The 19,311-nt window shown below is 41.8% G+C and overlaps 1 protein-coding gene across 1 annotated transcript in view; it reads left to right on the forward strand.

Annotated features, from left to right (window-relative positions):
• LOC308120227 (ryanodine receptor 3) overlaps nucleotides 1-19,311 on the forward strand; it is a 153,843-nt gene that overhangs the window by 114,282 nt on the left and 20,250 nt on the right. Inside the window, exons 50-73 of the mRNA XM_080480701.1 lie at nucleotides 97-260; nucleotides 346-424; nucleotides 768-857; nucleotides 1,937-2,083; nucleotides 3,372-3,434; nucleotides 3,584-3,659; nucleotides 4,463-4,586; nucleotides 4,700-4,815; nucleotides 4,893-4,960; nucleotides 5,039-5,160; nucleotides 5,306-5,355; nucleotides 6,267-6,327; nucleotides 7,162-7,400; nucleotides 8,354-8,435; nucleotides 8,505-8,635; nucleotides 8,704-9,027; nucleotides 10,062-10,302; nucleotides 10,424-10,511; nucleotides 10,587-10,679; nucleotides 13,728-13,898; nucleotides 14,043-14,102; nucleotides 14,186-14,320; nucleotides 15,644-15,756; nucleotides 18,217-18,313. Of these exons, the coding sequence (XP_080336827.1) occupies nucleotides 97-260; nucleotides 346-424; nucleotides 768-857; nucleotides 1,937-2,083; nucleotides 3,372-3,434; nucleotides 3,584-3,659; nucleotides 4,463-4,586; nucleotides 4,700-4,815; nucleotides 4,893-4,960; nucleotides 5,039-5,160; nucleotides 5,306-5,355; nucleotides 6,267-6,327; nucleotides 7,162-7,400; nucleotides 8,354-8,435; nucleotides 8,505-8,635; nucleotides 8,704-9,027; nucleotides 10,062-10,302; nucleotides 10,424-10,511; nucleotides 10,587-10,679; nucleotides 13,728-13,898; nucleotides 14,043-14,102; nucleotides 14,186-14,320; nucleotides 15,644-15,756; nucleotides 18,217-18,313 (2,934 nt within the window). The remainder of the gene's footprint in view (nucleotides 1-96; nucleotides 261-345; nucleotides 425-767; nucleotides 858-1,936; nucleotides 2,084-3,371; nucleotides 3,435-3,583; nucleotides 3,660-4,462; nucleotides 4,587-4,699; nucleotides 4,816-4,892; nucleotides 4,961-5,038; nucleotides 5,161-5,305; nucleotides 5,356-6,266; nucleotides 6,328-7,161; nucleotides 7,401-8,353; nucleotides 8,436-8,504; nucleotides 8,636-8,703; nucleotides 9,028-10,061; nucleotides 10,303-10,423; nucleotides 10,512-10,586; nucleotides 10,680-13,727; nucleotides 13,899-14,042; nucleotides 14,103-14,185; nucleotides 14,321-15,643; nucleotides 15,757-18,216; nucleotides 18,314-19,311) is intronic.

Below are 19,311 nucleotides of genomic sequence, written 5' to 3' on the forward strand. Positions count from 1 at the left end.
GTGTTTCCGGCTGCACAGCTTTATTAGGTTAAATAGAAAAACGCTCACTGCATTCATTGGTAAGCTAAAATATCTGTCTTGTTTTTTTTTTGGCAGAAGTATGACCCGGAGCTCTTCAAGATGGCAATGCCTTGCCTCAGTGCCATCGCCGGAGCTCTGCCACCAGACTATGTGGACGCCTCCATCAGCACCACCATAGAAAAGCCGGTTTCTGTTGATGCACAGGGCAATTTTGACCCCAAACCCATCAATACTGCTAAGTAAGCCACTGTGGACTCCCAACATCATCAGCCCATAATATGCATTTGCACCCAAATAGAGACTAATTGTCACACCCATTTCTAGCATTGCCCTTCCGGAGAAGCTCGAGCACTTTGCCAACAAATATGCGGAGCATTCCCACGAGAAATGGGCCGCAGAGAAGGTAAGGCCAGAGATAAGAACCCTCTCCTTCCAAGGGAATGGATATTAAATGAAGCAGCATTGCAAGTCGTGATTGTTGTACGAACAGAATGAGACACTAAAAATGTCTCACCTTGAAGACATAGTGCAAAGAATAGTTCATTGGCATCAGTGCCCCCTTTAGGCGATGCCCCATTTAGTTTGCATTGTCGCATCTGTCAAAGAGTTGAACAAGCTGAGACCAGCAAGAGCTGAACATACCATCCCTCTTTAAGGTGTACTTCTCTGAGAAAGTCTTTCAAGTTGTAAATCTGATGCTGAGGAAGAAGCAGTGAGGATCACTTTCATTCTCCTGGTGTCCTCAGGTGCTGCTGGGCTGGAAATACGGAGACTGTGTGGATGAGAAGGCAAAGACTCACCCACAGCTCAGGACCTATAAAGGCCTGACAGAAAAGGTAGGTTAAATGTCATATATATATACATAAATGTATATATTGGAGAGATCTGCTGAACCAAAAGTGTCAGTGACGTTAATGTTGGTCTGTCAGATAGTCCAGTCTGTGGCATAACGCAAAGGGACGTGGTGAAGAAATATTCATTTAAGGCATCTTGAGTTTCCCGGACGGGTAAAATACGTAACGCCATAACAATCTTTAAATTTCAACTTGAAACTTTTTCTTTGCTGTGATACTGCAGACTTTATGTTTGGGGAAAAAGTCGATATTGTTCCCACACCTGAACCAATAGTAACAAAAATGACTGCAATCTCAACATAAAGTTAATTTTATTAAGGCAAAATACAGTGAAATGTCCAAAAAACTTCATGCGGTTGCTTTGGCAGGTTTTTACAAATTCACCCTGACAGCATGGTTTGATAACTTTCATGGCAGCATCACTGATATCTCAGCTGAGCTTTGAGCTTTGAAAAAAGAAATCAAATTTTTTAAATTTTGCTTGGTGGGTTCATTTGATTGCAGCCTCTTGCAGGCACATTTTGGCCCATGTGTGTTATATTTGACCCCCCTGGTTGAAGGTGTGTGTAAATTACATCCAGAAGAAAGATGATTTAACGCTGAAAGAAGAAATCAACTTGAGAAACAAATTTATTTCCCAGTATGGCTAAGAAATCACAGCAAAAAAAAAAAAGAACTGTCTAAAATGCACAAGTAGAATGAATGTTATTCACTTAAGAAAACACTATTTTGAATCTCAGTGTTTTAGGTTACATATATATGATGTCTATATTTAGAAAATATTAAAAACTTTAATGTACAACCATTAAACTAATTGGCTGTGCACATTGAATACAAAATCAACTAAGAAATCACTTGTTGCTCATATTAAAATTAAATGACATGAATGTTTTCTTATCTGCAGAAAGCATGTTCAAACTTTGGAGATGTTATTTATTAGTTATTACAACAGGTTGCTATCGTTTCGACCCAGTTGACCGAAGGCTGTATGTTGCTCCTCTAACTGTAATGCATTTTAACGCCGAGTCCCAAACATCAGTACCTTGTTCTTCGTCGTCCAGGAGAAGGAGATCTACAGATGGCCGATCAGAGAGTCCTTGAAGAGCATGCTGACGATGGGCTGGAGTGTCGACCGGACCAAGGACGGAGAGAGCATGTCTCAGCAGAGGGACAGTGAGAAGATGAGGAAGATCTCTCAGACCTCGCAGGTACGGCACAGAGTGGAATCTCAAAAAGAAAGTTGGAAACACCAAAAAGAGTTTCTTTTCGGATTTCATACACGAGTCAACGTGTTAAACATACAGCCTCGGCGGCTCTAACTGGTCAAACAGAACATTCAGTCTGGCTGCTAGATGACTTTGAATATATTAGAAATTATGTGATTTTTCGCCAAAAATTTAAATAAAATATTTCTGTATTTAACCAATAAATAAATGAATGTGATCTTTTTTTTAAAAAACTTTTTTTCCAGGGATTGCAGTGTAGCAGAGATAACACAGAACTTAGATAGATTCCCTCTTGATATGAATTAAATAAATCAAACAGTTTGATTGATTTAGTTACCAAAATAAAGGAAACCGATATATTTATATATATATATATATATATATATAAATTTGTAAATAAAGGTTGTTCCAGCAGACTCAAGGTCAGATTGGAACGTATATGTGTCGCCTGCGCTTAAAGTAAATCTACAATTTAATTTGTAGATATTTTATAACCTTATCTGATTGCATGGCATGGCATTATATTCAGTTCAGCTGCATAAAACAAATCTACTTTTATATATATATATATATATATATATATATATATATATATATATATATATATAATATATTTATATAATGATTGCATGGTAATTTGTTGTGGGTGTGGGTTTACTCAATAGTGACTTGTAAATGACACAAAAAGAAAATCCTTTTAAAGGTATGTTTATATTATGTATATCTCGTTTCTTTTTATCCAATTTTATCCTACTATTGCTTAATATAACAGAATAATTTTGCTCTTTGTGACAAAGTAACAGGTTTTCCTCCCTCTCTCTCACTTATTAATAAACAGTTTTTTCATCACATTTTTCATTACATTAGCTTCATCTTGAGATCATTTTTCAGAATGATCATGTTTATACACATATCAACTCATACAGACACAATAGTGGGAAAAAAATCAGTTCAAGTCTTTCTAACATGAGAAACTATTTATAACTGGATTTTCTAATATTCTAGATAATGTTTTCCACTTCTTCTTCCTTTTATAATATTGTGTCTGTTTTAAGTGTGGGAATGAGTGTCTGAGGCTCTCATCCTGTTTGTGGTGAAGACAGATCAGACTCTTATTTACTGAGCGCACAAGCTGCTTTGTTACTAATCTCCCTCCAGTCCAAAAGACTGAATAACCCTTGAACAGATGCAATTATAGCGGCATCATTGTTCCATCGGAGCGCGGATTCACGGCGAGCAGCGCATACTTTATATGTGCATCTGTTTTCAGGCCAATGGCTTCAATCCCAGCCCGATAGACATGAGCAGCGTGATTCTATCCAGAGAATTGCAGGTGAGTGACCCCACGTTTGTTTTTGTTGTACTTCATATCGCACAATCTCTCAGACTGAATGCAAGATCAAAAGCGATGTTTGCCGAATGCCTGATGAGTAAATGTGGGCGCGATGCTGAGCTTGTCATCTTCATTGTCTTTGATCCAAGGGGATGGTGGAGGTGGTGGCGGAAAATTACCATAACATCTGGGCCAAGAAGAAGAAAAGTGACCTTGGGAGCCGAGGTGATTCCGTAATGAACTCAATCAGAAAATGCATGCGGCACAAACGGATGTGTTAAACTGAAAGAAAGAAATGAATACATCTCAAAAATGAAAATATCCCATTGTGAATCTGTGTTTTTACGGGGGGTTTTTTCCTCTTTTTGTGGGGCCCGAAAACATGTTCAACTTTTTTTGCAGCGTGAAACGCATCACACCAAACTGGCTCGTGTGTTTTTAAGGATGTGGTTTTGGTTTAGGATTATTAATATAGCTAAAATTGTTCAAACCACAAAAAAAAAAGCAAAAAGGCAAAAATAGACAAAAATCCATGAAAAAAAGACAAAATAAGCGCTAAAATTAGCTAAAGAAGCAAAAAGAAGAAAAGAAAAAGAAAGTGTTAATTGTAATTATTATACTCAAGTTTTTCTTTCTTCATGTCAGATCATTAGCATGTTTTGCAGCGCCAGACACATTTTATTGTGTGGAAAATTGCAAAAAACAACTGTTTTGGTCCTAAAGATTACAGTCCCCTGAACCACATAATTACATACAAGACTGAGAAACAAAACAAAAGTACATAATTTCTCTGTGCTCACACACGTTTCTTTTTCCAAGAGGTGTAAGAGGACAAAGCAAGTCAGCTTATGATATTAAACAACTAATGAGGCTGTTTTCTCACACCTATAACTGCTACCGTGAATAATTGACCCCGTTAGGTGTTTGCATGTGTGTGTCTGTCAGTCGCTAAAGTAAGCTTTTCACTCCATGCAGCGGTGACACGTCGCTAATCACGTCTGAACCCGGGCTTGTGTTTGTGTCCTCAGGCGGAGGGACACACCCTCTACTGGTGCCCTACGACACGCTGACAGCGAAGGAGAAAGCCCGAGATCGAGAAAAGGCCCAGGACCTTTTCCGCTTCCTGCAGATCAACGGCTACAGCATCACAAGGTCGTCACTCACCGACGTCGTGTTGGGGTCTTTGCGCCGCATCATAACTTAACAGTGGAGTCATCCATCAAAGGGTGGAGTAATTGAAAACAACGTTTCCTGTTACGTTGCAGAGGTCTGAAGGACTTGGAGCAGGATTCCTCCTCCATGGAGAAAAGGTTTGCCTATAAATTCCTGAAGAAGCTGCTCAAGTACGTTGACTCTGCGCAGGAATTCATTGCCCACTTAGGTATGCTAATATTAGACCGGTAATAACGCCAAGAGATTTGCTCTTTCTCATTAAACGTGCATATATTCTCTGTCCAGAGGCCATGGCTGCCAGTGGGAAAACCGACAGGTCACCTCACGAGCAAGAAATCAAGTTTTTTGCCAAAGTAAGAAAGTTGGACGAAGGCTGGGGCCGAGCTCGTCCCACCGATGCTTGCATTAACGTGATTCTGTGTCTCTGCCAGGTTCTTCTCCCGCTCATCGATCAGTACTTCAAGAACCACACGCTCTACTTCCTCTCCTCCCCCAACAAGAACCTCAGCAGCAGCGGCTACGCCTCCAACAAGGAGAAGGAAATGGTCACAAAGTCAGTTGTCACACACTGAAAGCAGCACGTCTTTGGCTGCAATCTCCTTTTTAATATCTTCTGCCTTTTACACTCTTAATCACTGATACTCGAACCAGTCACTCACTCTGCGTTTTCTCTTTTCTTTCCTGTTTCCTGCCTCCAGCCTGTTTTGTAAACTGGCAGCTCTTGTCAGACATAGGATTTCACTGTTTGGTAAGCTGAATGAGTCGTAGCAGGATTATATTATCAGCAGATTAAACATTTGTTTTAAAGTGTAACCTACTGTAATATTTATCAGTTAAACCTGAAAGTTGGCTCTGAAAAGAACCGGTTGACATTTCAATAAGAAAAGGCTGAGAAGGTTGTGGAAGAGAGGGTTGATTCCAAGAATGCTAAAATGCTGAAACCCACAGTATTAAATAGCTGATTAGTCATTTATCGATTTTGAATTTCAAGTTTCCAGACTTGTACGAATTCAACTATTGTATATTTAAAGGGACGCTGACTAATATATTTAGTCATGCCGTTATTGTACATTTGGTGGTGCTGGTGAGTAACTATAGTCCAGATTAAGAGGAAAGCAGCAAAAGCTTTTGATGCAATCTGGGCTTGAATCTGGTCCAATGCTTCATCAAAGAAAAAGTATTTTACACCAGATAACAGAGTTCACATTCACACTTATTTTAGGTTAAACTGCAATTTGTGGTTGGTTAAAAATCAAAAACCTCCCTAACAGGTAGACTGTATCACCTTGTGGCAAAGAGCTTCAGTCTTTGTTGATCCTTCTCATCCTGCTGCTTCTTTGAGTGACTCAACGTACCATCTGGTGGTATAAAAATGTATTGCAGGGCAAGGAAAGGCAAATGTATTTACATAGCACCATTCAGACACAAGACAATTCACAGTGCTTTGCAAAGAAATGGAGGAACTACATTAACGGAAGGCGATTAGGAATCTTAAGTGATTAAGATTATGAAATACATTAAAACGAAGCCATGAAGAAAGGCATAAAAAGGGGAACACCTTGTACCCTGGACCTCCATTCGCTGACCTTATAAATCAATATACTCTTGAGACATATTAACCTTGATAGTTGATGTTGTAATGTTTGTGGTGTTTTGCAGGCAGCGACTCCACCACCATGGTCAGCTGTCTGCACATCCTGGCACACACTCTGGACACCAGGTGAGACCCGACACAGGCAGAAAAAAGGAGTTTGGACCAGCCCTCAGCTGCATGATCATGCTGCCTAAGCATGTGCTGGTTAGAGAGATATCTGCAATTTTTCCACAGAAAGCAAATCTAACCTTTGCGGGAACCTCAAGAGGAGCTTATTTAACAGGAACGTTTTTCTTTGAGACAGTATTAATTCTGGCGTCTTACGGGAGGCGGTGGCATTAGCGTGGAGCTGGCATTTAAATACGCAGCAGAAATTTCATGCGGCACATGTTGCCCAGGGCTCCCAGTGTTCTTCAGAGACAATGTACTGTTTGTTAATGCAGCTCACACATAATCGGGCTAAATTGGCTCCGCGTTATTGTGTCTTGTTTTGTGCTGAAAAACCCAAAGACCGTCTTTCACTTCTCCTTCCTTCTGGGACACATCAGGGCTTTACAATGGGTAATTCATTTACAAATGTTATGAACTGTGAAATGCTGAAAATGGACAGACTAATCATATTAATGCTATTTCAGAGTGTCACATGGAGCTTTTTCTTTTTTTTTTTTTTTTTTTCTTTCCCAGCACAGGCAAGCTCACCTTGGATTTAAATAATCTTCTAATTCATTAAATAAATCATTTATTTTTCATCCTGAGGGTGGTCAGGTCGATACTCGTGTCTCATAATTCATGAGTAAGTCCGTCACAGACCGAGAGAGAAGTAATGGCATGTGTGAGCGTGTCCTGCTGTGAGTAAACAGCGCCGTCCTTTGCATACCAAGAGGGTGTCCAGCGGTTTTATTATAGCCCTGCCCTTGCATATATCTCCTCGTCCATCACGCTCTCGTTTGGCTCCAACAGGACAGTGATGAAGTCGGGCTCGGAGACGGTGAGGGTGGGCCTGAGGACGTTCTTCGAGAACGCGGCGGAGGACCTGGAGAAGACGTTCGAGAACCTGAAGCTGGGGAAGTTCACTCACTCGCGCTCGCAGATGAAAGGAGTGTCGCAGAATATCAACTACACCACCGTGGCACTGCTCCCCATCCTCACGGCTCTGTTTGAACACATCACTCAGCACCACTTTGGAGTCGACCTGCTCTGTGAGTCCTGACAGCGGGGGAAGCATCAAACGAGTCTGAGACACTCTACTTTACAGTAACACATGATTAGAAGCTTTGAGACCTCAGATTGTTTGGGGGGAGGGAGTTATTTATAATGTGAACCAGTGACAAGGAGGCATAGGAGGCACGGTAAGAGGGTCGATTTAGGTTGAGTATTTTTTTGATGCTTTTTAGTGGAGAGAATGTGATTTTGCTTCGCCAAGAACACATGAAATATATGAGCTACAGTTTTTTCATTCTCTCTTCTTGAAGTCAAATAGAAATAATATATTCTATTCTATCATATATATATGATGAGCAAAGGTAAGGACGTATAATGGATGTGTTGACAAGCAATTAAAAAAGACTAAACTCAAACCAGAGCTCAGTTTGCCTGTTTCCTCACTATTTGACCAGGACATATGCATATTTGGTGGTTTAGATTCTAAAATCTAAAACGCAGTTTGTAGCACACATAATGCTCATGTCGCTGTTGTATGTGTATCAGTCCAGCTTCTTTGCAATCACAGTGTTGGAGTAAATTCGACTCATTCTGCCCGACACATGCTGGTTCGGCCGGGCGGTTTGTGTGTCTTCTCCGCATTGGTTATGCTCGTCATGGAGGATTGAGGATATAATGGCAGGAGAGATGTTAACAGGGGTTAATCATGTATTCCACCGGATTTACAAAGGTCAGACAATTTGCAACAGTCAGTTTTGTGGGGAGAAATCCCTGCCTCTGAAAATCAGGCCTAATCATGGTGCAAATGGGATTTGCGTCAGTCACACGGAGGATTTTAGTGGGAAAAGCACAGGACTGTAATGAAATGTCAGTAACTGTAAACGCAGAGTGAAATCTGCAGAGAGTTATACCTGTGGGTAAATCTGATCATCAGAAAGATAAATACATGATGATCTCTAATTTCTGCTTCATTTAAATGTTGTTTTCCAAGTGGATGATGTGCAGGTGTCCTGTTACCGAATCCTCACGAGCCTCTATGCACTGGGCACTGGGAAGAACATCTATGTAGAAAGGTATTCTAAGTTTCAATAGAATGATCTAGTTCAGTGAAGAAACAGCGTAACATTAGATTTGTCTCTCAGGCAGCTTCCTGCTCTCGGTCAGTGTCTGGCAACTCTGGCTGGAGCCATCCCTGTTGCCTTCCTGGAGCCGCTGCTCAACATGTACAACCCCTGCTCCGTCTTCAATACCAAGAGTGCCAGAGAGCGTGCCGGTGAGTCTCCTGCACACCAACATTTATTCCTGATCAGGATCATATATCACACCTCTTTCCTGTTTCAGTCTTAGGAATACAGGACTTGGTGGAGGAGATGTGTCCCGGGATGCCCCGACTGGACGGCCTGATGAAGGACATCAACGACATGGCCGAGTCCGGAGCGCGATACACCGAGATGCCTCACGTGATCGAGGTGGTGCTGCCCATGTTGTGTAACTATCTGTCCTACTGGTGGGAGAGGGGTCCCGAAAACCAGCCCGCCAGCGGCGGGATTACCTGCTGCACCACGGTCACGTCGGAGCACCTCAGCCTCATTCTGGGAAACATCCTGAAGATCCTCAACAACAATCTGGGCATCGACGAGGCCTCCTGGATGAAGAGGATAGCTGGTGGGTATTAAGAGCTTCGTGCAGGAGCGTAAAACTCGGTTACTTCGGGGACCAATAAAGGCAAAGTTGAACTCACATGTCTAAAATCTCCTGAAGCAAACTAACATGAATCATAACAATGTTTCCAGGAGAGTATTAAAGCTAACCAGCCAGTTGCAGCTCAGTTAGTACCACTTTTTTACTACAAGATGGTGTTGTGAGTCAATCTCCCTGCAGTCAGTCCATAAACAGACATAAATAAGAACAGGAAATTGGATAAACAATAAAATTAATTGCGGCCACTATCAGCCAACTGCTGAAAACTCGAAAACATTGACTGAAGTTTACATACTGTTCCTTTAAATCAGGAGTGTCAAATATAAGGTCCGTGGGCCAAAACCTGCTCACAACAGGCACAAATCCAGCTCGCCAAGCCAGCGAGCAAATTCTAAAGATTTTTTTTTTTAAACACATTTCTCAAGAGTAGTGGACACAACACAACACTGAGACCTGAGCTGCGATGTCGAGGATGCTGCTGTGAAAGATAGTAAACATTAGCCTCAAAGTCATGTTGTCAGGGTGAGTTTGTTTTTCTTTCCCCTGCTTTGAATAGAGACCTCAATTTAAAGCACAGACAAATTCTAAAAAAAAAATTGTCCAAATTCGAAACACCTTAAGTGTATTTTCAATAAACTTCCTGCAGGGACAGTGAAATGTCCTCAACTTCCATTAAAATTTGCTCTTTCAATTTTTTTTGCAACTGTAAATGCACAATTTACTCAGTGCAAGTTGTTTTCACAGATTCACAATCACCGTATGTTATTGTGCACCACTAATCTGTCACCCACCGGCAATGTGACTATGGACTTCTGCATCTCGGTGTTTTTAAAACAGCGTAATCCCAAGTGGAGAAGGTTTTTAGTTATTTTTCATTTGACTATTTGCAAGGTCATCCTACTGACCAGATTGGACCCATTAGTGGGTTGATTTTCTAAAGGTTAATACAAATGACCGATTGTAATATTAAGAGAACCTCTTTCTCGGTCTGTCTTCAGTTTATGTGCAACCGATCATCAGCAAAGCTCGTGCAGACCTGCTGAAGAGCCACTTCCTCCCCACCCTGGAGAAGCTGAAGAAAAAGACGGTGAAGGTCGTGGCTGAGGAGGAGCTTCTTAAAGCAGACAATAAAGGAGACACCCAGGAGGCCGAGCTGCTCATCCTGGACGAGTTTGCCGTTCTCTGCAGGGACCTGTACGCCTTTTACCCCATGCTTATCCGCTATGTGGACAACAACAGGTGTGCCCGCCGCGCCGTCACTGATGGAGCTGTATTAGAGGAGAGTTTAGAGGGAGACGGGGAAACTGTTAGTGTCTGCAGAACAGGCAGAGAGGACGCATTAATCTCTCTCCCGCCGCAGGTCCAGGTGGCTGAAAGAACCAGACTCCGACTCCAATGAGCTCTTCCGAATGGTCGCGGAGATATTCATCCTCTGGTGCAAGTCGCATGTAAATAAAAGCACGGACAGCCGCCTCCCGTAGCTCTGTTTGCCGGATTTAATTCACTTTTTTTTTTGATTTCAGAATTTCAAAAGAGAAGAGCAGAACTTTGTAGTTCAGAACGAAATCAACAACCTCTCCTTTTTAACGGGAGACAGTAAAACAAAGATGGCAAAGGTAAGTTTTACAGACGACACCTGTGTGTCCGTTCCATCACTTTTATTTTCCACGGCAGCAGACACACTTTTCCCTGAACCCCTGAACCATGATTGCAAGACACAAGCTTACTTTGTCTTTGTTTCTAAGACACTGGTTCCCAACTTAGTCCAGGTCCAAATTAAAATAATACATATCAAAGAAACTGATTATCAGACTGAAAACACTGAGGCCCTGTTTACACAGCAATGCAAAAAGTTTAAATGAATTGGTTTTGCTCTTTCGTTTTAAGAGAAATGTTTGCGTTTACACGGCAATGTTGAGCAGAAGGTGGAGCCATTTTCAAAAAGTTGCATTGTCAGTGGCACACAGAAACCCACTATATTAAAAGACATAAAGCATGCACATGTAAACCCACAATAAGTTTCAGTTAAAAGGGTACAAGCAGGAAAAGAGCCATTTACTTGGACTGATGATGAAGAAGAACTGGATTTTAAAACTTCACAAGAGGATGGGAACATTTGTTGTGAAAGCCAGAACTAACTCAGTAGCAGGGTCACTACATGTGAATAATGCATTTTCAGATTCATTCCAGGAGAGTCTGTTTCAAAAATGACCGGTTTCACTCATGGAAGACATCATGTGGACAGACCTGATAAACTTATGGTGATGTAGATTAATCCGTCTTGATTCAAGAGCAGACCTGTGGAATATGGCAACAGCTTCACAGTGAGTGTGTCAGAGGCTTAACCTCCAGGCCATCTGAGGGAAACAAAGGTTGGGAACCACTGTTAAAAAGACACATAATAACATATTGAGCACCAGTAGGACGTCACATGTTAACATTGACTCTGCCATGTTAGCAATCAGTATTTGTGGACATGTGCTTCTATGTTAACATGTAAAAAGTGGGCATAGATACACACCTGTGACAAAACAAGCCTTTGTATATAAGCCCTCCTGTTTAAAGGGAGTTTATTATTAAAACACAAATTTAACCGCTTCAGGTTATGTGTGTGTGTATACTGTGCGCATTATTACACATGCATGCCTGTTCTGGCCGATCAGAGAGACTAACTTCTCATCCCTCAGCAGGCAGATTTCCCTCCATGGTTTCAGCTCTCTTCAGTCTTTTCTTTTCTTTTCTGCCTGGTTTAGCTGTTTAAAGGCAAACTAATGGTTTTCATTGCAGTGCACGTCCACCTGAGGACCGTGCGCCTCCATTAATGGCCCTCTCATCCTTTCCCTCTATCTACCTTTCTCTTTCTGCCTGTCTCTCTGTCTTTCTGTCTCACACAGTCCTTTAAGGAGAAGGTAGAGTGATGCAGTGCATGAGCCGTTCACCTGCCAGCTGATTGGCTTCTGTGCTCCGGTCGCCGAGCAGAAAAGCCGATAGCTTGTGCCGCTGTGCTCTAGTGTAGTTACATATCATGTTACCTGATTATTTGTGGCTTTCATTCATCACCATGCGTGACATGAACCCCTTTTGGTCGTTCCTCATTGCCTTGTGGGTCGAACACGTTTCATCTGGAGTAATTGAAGTCCAGACCCCTCCTGTAGTAAATCATGTGATCACATGTCAGCGGTGTGTTTGCAGTTGATGGATTGTGATATTCTGGTATGTGTTGAGCCAATATTTACCTCAAGCTGTTTGTGTGTTGTGGTATTTATGGCGTAACCAGGCTGTCTGTGTGTGTGTGTGTGTTTATATATGTGTGTCGGTGTAAATGTAAAGTGCATTAATGTGAAGATTGGCGCTTCCTTGAAACCAGCAGCTTCGGTTTTCTGGTTGCATCTTGCAGCTCTAACAGCAGCAGTCTGTTTTTCAAGCTGAGGTGTGAGACTCGATGCTGAATGCTTCACTCGCACTCGCAGATTTTGCCAAAGCTGACAAAGAGGCGCCTTAGTTGCCTCTGGCTTTTGTTCAAACACAACACAAGACAGACAAAATACTCCATGGCAGGGGTTTGTAAAGTGTGGGGCAGCTCTCCGCTGGGTGGCACCAGAAATCTGGGAATATCTGTGGGTCAGGGGACGCCTTTTCCTTGCAGGGATTTTTATCGTTTTCCTTAGTAAAGAAAATTATATTGACTATTCTATCATAAAAAAGCATAATTTTGACATAGCATTTTCCCCTTTATTCAGTCGTAGCACTTTCGAAATGTTTGACCTTGACAGCCATTTTCCAAAAAATACTTTGCCATAAGCACTGTTGTCATGTAAATGGACAGCCAAAGCACAACGGACGTTTTGTGTTATCACTTGCAAACGTCCTTAAACTGCCTGTCCTCGCACGTTCTCCAGCTTCACTTTTTGTCCCTGTAGAGGCAATGGGAATAACATCCAATACAGATTTCTTTATAGATAATATACACAGTGCAGATTATAGGGGTTGTTACAGTATGTTCGGCTTGCTAGGAACTGAAAGGAACGTTTTCAGGTGCACTGAAGAACGTTTCAATTCAATTCAACTTTATTTATGTAGCAACAAATACAACACAGTCATATTTCTAGGTGCTTTTTATAGAGAGAAACCAAACAAATCCTGATTTAAATCTAAATGTTATGTTTGAGTTTAAAGTTAATCATGATTAAATGCATAATTGTTTTTAAAGTTGTTTTTTTTGTCAGCCGTTTAATTTTCACGAATTAAGTATGCAAGTATTAGTTTCGAATACTATCTGATACAATCAATGCCAACTTGTGATCCAGTTGCCGAATTCCCATGACCGGGCAGCATCTGGGAAACCCGGCTGGGTTGTTCCAACTCCCTGGAGTAAATGTGTTGACCTCACACAGGTAATTTTATCTGGCCAGAGACAGGAAGGATTAACAAATGGATAACTTATGAGGACGTCCCGACATTCAACCAGACACTTGCCATGTGAGAGTTCGGATTGGAGCAAATGATGCTCGTCTGTCCACACTTTGAAAACCTCTGCCTCACAGCTTTGATTTGGCCCAAAATTCCTCCCAGCAAACTTAAAAAAAAACAAAACATTTTTATTGGCTAAACTTGTTTTGGTTTTTGTTGCCAGTGTGTGTTGTCTGACATGTATGAACTTTCAGTCTGGAGGACAAGACCAGGAGAGGAAACACAAAAAAAGGCGCGGCGAGTTCTACTCCATCCAGACGTCGCTGATCGTCGCCGCACTGAAAAAGATGCTGCCGATTGGCCTCAACATGTGCACCCCGGGGGACCAGGAGCTCATCTCTCTGTCCAAAACGCGCTACCTCCTGGTGAGGAAACATCTGTGGCATGAATGAGGATACAGATTCACATACATCGTCTGTTTTTGGCATAGTCACTGTTCTAGATGTGAAAAAGCCAAAATGTCACTGTCAGTTGCTGCATTAATACAAGCTGCTGTTTCTTTTCCACAGAGAGACACAGACGAGGAAGTTAAAGATCACATCCGTCAGAATCTGCACCTTCGAGAAAAAGTAAGTCCAAATCAGTATTTGACAACAGGTTTAATTGAACAAAGTTTCTGTCTCTAACATTGTTTTTGCGTGCGTGGACTCAGTCGGAGGACCCTGCAGTGAGGTGGCAGCTCAACCTGTACAAGGACATCGTGATGAGGACAGAGGGGCCTCCTGATCCTGATCGAGTGGTGGACCGTATTCAGAGGATCTCCGCTGCCGTCTTCAACCTGGAGCAGGTCGAGCTCAAACACTTTCACAGCCACAAATCAAGCAGTTTGTATCATTAGTGGCACCAGTGTGCATAATGAAAAGCCTGCAACAACAAAACATGCTTTTACCTCAGAAATGGGAAATTCATGGAGTTTGTATGTTCTTCCTGTGTGTGATTTCTCAGGGGACTCCAGCTTCCAGTTTAGGCTTTAGGGATTGTCTGTGTTGAGTTAGCATGTTCATGTGTGTGTGTGGATTATGTTTTGTCTTTAAGGTAAAAAAAATCCTTACTGGCCCCTAGTGGGGCGATTAGTTACGCAGCCAGTGACATAAAATAAACAAACGCCAGAACATAGAGGGTGCAGATGGTCTGTTCTTTTTCACAGACATTAGTTTTTGCATGTCATCGAGAGCTGAAGCATCTGAAACATGCAGGACAGATGATCTCCAGCTGCAGGGTGTGAGACAACTGCTGCAGTTTAATTCTTGCAAGATAAGAGCCCGAACCAGCAGATCAAGTTAAAATGTGACCGTTCCTCGTAGGTATGTGTGTGAGACGTCAGTGTTTGCTCTGTGATTGATGGATCGGTGGCCGGCCCAGGTTGTACCTGGTTTCACTCCAGTTAAGATCAGCTCCAGCAGCCCTAAAGCCCTGAACTGAATAATTATAATGTAACATGTATCTATTAATAGTTGTTTCTTTGGTCCAATGCATTAAATATTTCAGCTTTCTATTGTTATTTTCTTTCTGTTTTCAAATGTTTCGTTTCCTTTATATTGGGATGGGTGTATGTTGAAAAGCTGTGTCCAGTTAGACCAGGGTTGTTAAACATAAGGCCCGTGGACCAAAAGAGGCTCCAGTCCGGCCCGCCAAACCACCAAGAAAATTCCGTTTCACTGTTTTGGACCACTGTTTTGGGCTGTTTATGGGATCTGAACTGAAATGTGTTTGACACTCTTGAGTTGAATTAGAGCAACGGGATGTTGTGTTTGACTCCAAACCAAAGCTTTTCTACTTGTAGTTTGCATGTTTTCCCTGTCCTTTGTTTTCTTCCCCCGGGATTATAAAGACCATACTACCCAAAGTGATGATTGTTAGTTGAGTTTATTGTTGTCATGTGTGAGGTTGTGGCTGCTTGTTTGATGGGCGATCAGAGTGATCCAGAGCAGGGTAAGGCCTGGATCCATGGCTGGACACTAATTGTTCTTGTTAACGACTCGCAGACATTAAAATTAATTAATCTGTTGGTCAAGACACCAGCTCTCGAAACTGACTCTCCTGACAGTAAAAGACCTCTCTTGCCAGTCAGTGATGCCTCTCACCACTCACCTCTCCTCCCGTCATTAAGGTGGAGCAGCCGCTGAGGTCCAAAAAGTGTGTGTGGCAGAAGCTGCTGTCCAAGCAGAGGAAGCGAGCGGTCGTCGCCTGCTTCCGGATGGCTCCTCTTTACAACCTGCCCAGGTAAACGCCGCCTCCTACCCCTGCGTTTACGCCTCTCGTTTTTATGCTGCCAGCTTCAAAATTCTGAAATCATGTTGACAATCGAGTGTAAAACTACCAGACGGGATCACCATGCGGGCTTCACCTGTTCAGTGCGACTCGCCGCTCCCGTTCCTCCCTCCCTGCGTTGTGACCCTGCGTTAATGCAAAGCCCTCCTCCGGTTGTAGGACAAATGTCTGGCCTACAGCTGTTATCAAAGAGTAGACAAAAAAAAAAAAGAGGGACACAGCAATTTCATGCCCCGCTGCTCTGTAACTCAATCACAGGAAGCCGGGCAGAGTGCTACAGTAGGGAGGAAAACAATTATGAGGCCCAACCTCAGGGTGGCCATCCTCAATATGTGCTCAGATGGTTCAGCCCGCCTGCATGACAGCAGGACTCATTTATTCAGAGTCGTTGACAGTGAAATATGACACAGCAGAGCTGGTAATTATTACTCCATATTTACAGCGGTTCTTTTTTGTATTCAGAGTAACAGATTTCTGTTAAAGGGAAGGATGTGAAACGGTTTTGTCTTCTTTATTTATTTTTATTTTTTTTATTGTGTCTCTCCTCTGTGTCACACTCTATTGTACCACATTCTCCTCAGGCACAAAAATAATAATTACTTCCTGAATGCCTACCGACACATTTGGCTGGAGATAATGCATGAGAACACAGACTATGACAGTCTGCTCTCCATGCTGACGGTAACGTAGCGCTGACCCGGACGTCGCTGCTCTGTGACTTGCACTCCTCTCTTTACCCCCCCCCCCCCCCCCCTCCTCCCACCCTCCTTTAGGCACGGTTCCTCCTACAACTTTCAACTGTTATTTACTCCACAGGTCCTTTCATTACATTAATCTCTCTTAGTTTGACAGTATTTTTAGTATATCGCTGAAAATGATGAAAATGTCTCAGCACTTACTAAGGAAAATGACTCCAATCTCAACGTAAAGCCAATTTTAATGTTGCAAAACACAGTGAAATATCTGAAAAACTTCTCCTACAGCTGTTGCATTTTGCATGTTTTTACAAACTCATTCTGACAGCACGACTTTGAACTTTTTGCAATTTGTTGCCAGATGAGAGCCTCTTGGAGTCCAGTTTATGTTTGACACCCTTGATATAGCTTCTTAATTACACACACAAAACAGTACAATATCTTCCGGGCTGCTACTAAAAGCATGATATGGTTGATTTTTAAGGCCAAAAAGTAATGCATTTGAGTTTTGTATTTACCCGATAGATAAACAGAAAAAAAGAAGCTTCTTGGCTCCTTCAAATTGGCTTAATTTTTCTCTCAATATCTTGGAATCTATAAAAAAGTTAAATATTTATTGAGAGAAGAAACAGTCTACCATAATAATCAATACATTTACCCCCCTTGGACAAAAGGCACATTTTTAGTGGCAGTGAATTTGCTTGATGACAGTCAGAGTTTAACCCTTAAAGAGTTTCCCCTTTTTCCTGTTTCTTTAAAACTAATCATTCTAAGTTGATGACAGCTACAGAACAAATCACTTTTCCAGTAAAAACATAGGATGAGACATGGAAGGGTTTTTAAAATGTATATATACATATTTAAACTACTTCTGATCAGTTTGACCTTTTTTTAAAGAATTTATTTCCTTTATTAAATATTAGTGCTCTTTTTTTTCCAATATCGTGAAGGCTTTATTATTCAAATGATGCCTTAATACGTACCAGAGAGTTCAGGTGTTACTTATTTGAATATATCTGTGTAAGTTTCCTATAAGACAACCAGTTGGATGGACCAGCATGTTAGACTCACCCGGGGGTCTGCAACATGTGGCTCTTTAGTTCCTCTGTATTAGCGCTTTGGATCTTTTGGAAAATTACATGTAAAACATCTTTCACCCCATTTTTCTTCTATAAAAATTGTATTTGCATACCTGACCTATTTTCAAAAAAGACTGTCCTTGAGTGAAATGTAAAAAAAAAAAAAAGGGAAAAAAATGGCAAAAAAAAACCCAGAAAAAAGAGATTTGAGGATTAGCTAATAAAAAAAAATAAAAAAAAGATTCAAAATGTTTGAAAATATTAAAAATGGAGCAAAAACAGGTGAAATGGTTAAAATGGGCAAACAAAATAAACCAACGGACTGGCTGAATCAGTTTAAAAAGGTTAAAACTGCTAATAATGGCTACTAAAGCTAAAATTAGATTGTAGTCATGAATGTACATTTAGCAAAACTACATAAATAACCTTAGAAGCTGTGTGATCATTTATGATTAAACATGTTTTGTGGGTGAAGAATTTGATTTGGTGGAAAGAGACAAGAACGTCTCTGTTGATGGGAAAGGTTGCAGACCTCTGGACTAACCTCTATTAACCCCTCCCCAGGAGATCCCCCCCCCCCTCTCTCTTTTAGCTCTCCTCCTTTCTAACCCGGCCTAATCTCCTCTCACCCTCCCCAGGCATCGCTCTATTAACCTCTTCCTCCTGGCCTATCAGAGAATATGGATAGAAACAGAGGAGTACTCCTTTGAGGAGAAGCTAGTGCAGGACCTGGCAGTAAGTACTGATGTGGTTCCCCGTGTGCTGTGAGGAGCTGAGCGTCTGAACGCACCCCTATTGTACTGTCCCGGTGTACCGCAGGGTCGCTCTCACTCATTCATACACTGTTTTATTTATTTTTTTTGTGTGTGATTTTTTTTTTTACCATACGTGGTAAAAACTCGGCATCACTGCTGATGTCGTGCGAGGTAAGAGAGCGCCTGGTGCCGGTGCTTCATCTTACTGATGAAATTTATGAAAGTTCGGCGTCTTTCCTAAATTTTTACGACCATAAACCATCCCAGTCACGACTGATCTGTCTTCACAGAGGTGCTTTTGGAAGATTCCTCAGCCGTGATGATCCTGTTATTGTTTATTCGTCAGTACTTGTTAAATTTATGGATAATAAACTGCTCTAAATCAGATCTGCAGTGGGAGCATTTGAGGACACATTGGAAAAAAACCTATTATTTTGATGGTATAAAGAAAAAAAGAAAATTTTTGAGTCAGATTTTTGCGTTTTTGTACTGCAACCTGCTCGTCACACACATCACAAACACTGGCAGAACCCAAATGCAGACTCACACATGAAGGTAGAGTTCACAAGTTTTGAAACACAGTGCAGGTTTATTTGTATATCAGGATTCAGACACAAGGTAATGCAAGATATAAAATAAATAGTGCAGAGATTGAAGTGTAAAGTGGTTGGACCACTGAAAACAGGGTGGGGGTGGGGGGGTGGGGGTCACAGTTTCAGTGTGAACGTGGAAATAAAGAGTTGCTCCCAAAATTAGGATTCACAAACTAATTACAACACCATATTAGTGAATCTTCAGCCTGATTGGTACTAGCGTGTGAAAGCACCCACGAAGAATGAAGCAGACACACGTGTCCGCGGCACTCGTGCGGTTCCAATGTGTCCTCATTTGCCTCAGGAATAAACACCATATCAGGTAAAGTAGGCTCGTGGAGAGTCATGCCTAACTCCATCCACCCTTAACCCTGCCGAGGCCCAC

Source organism: Lipophrys pholis (assembly GCF_963383615.2).
Source record: "Lipophrys pholis genome assembly, chromosome: 14".
Lineage (NCBI taxonomy): Eukaryota > Metazoa > Chordata > Actinopteri > Blenniiformes > Blenniidae > Lipophrys > Lipophrys pholis.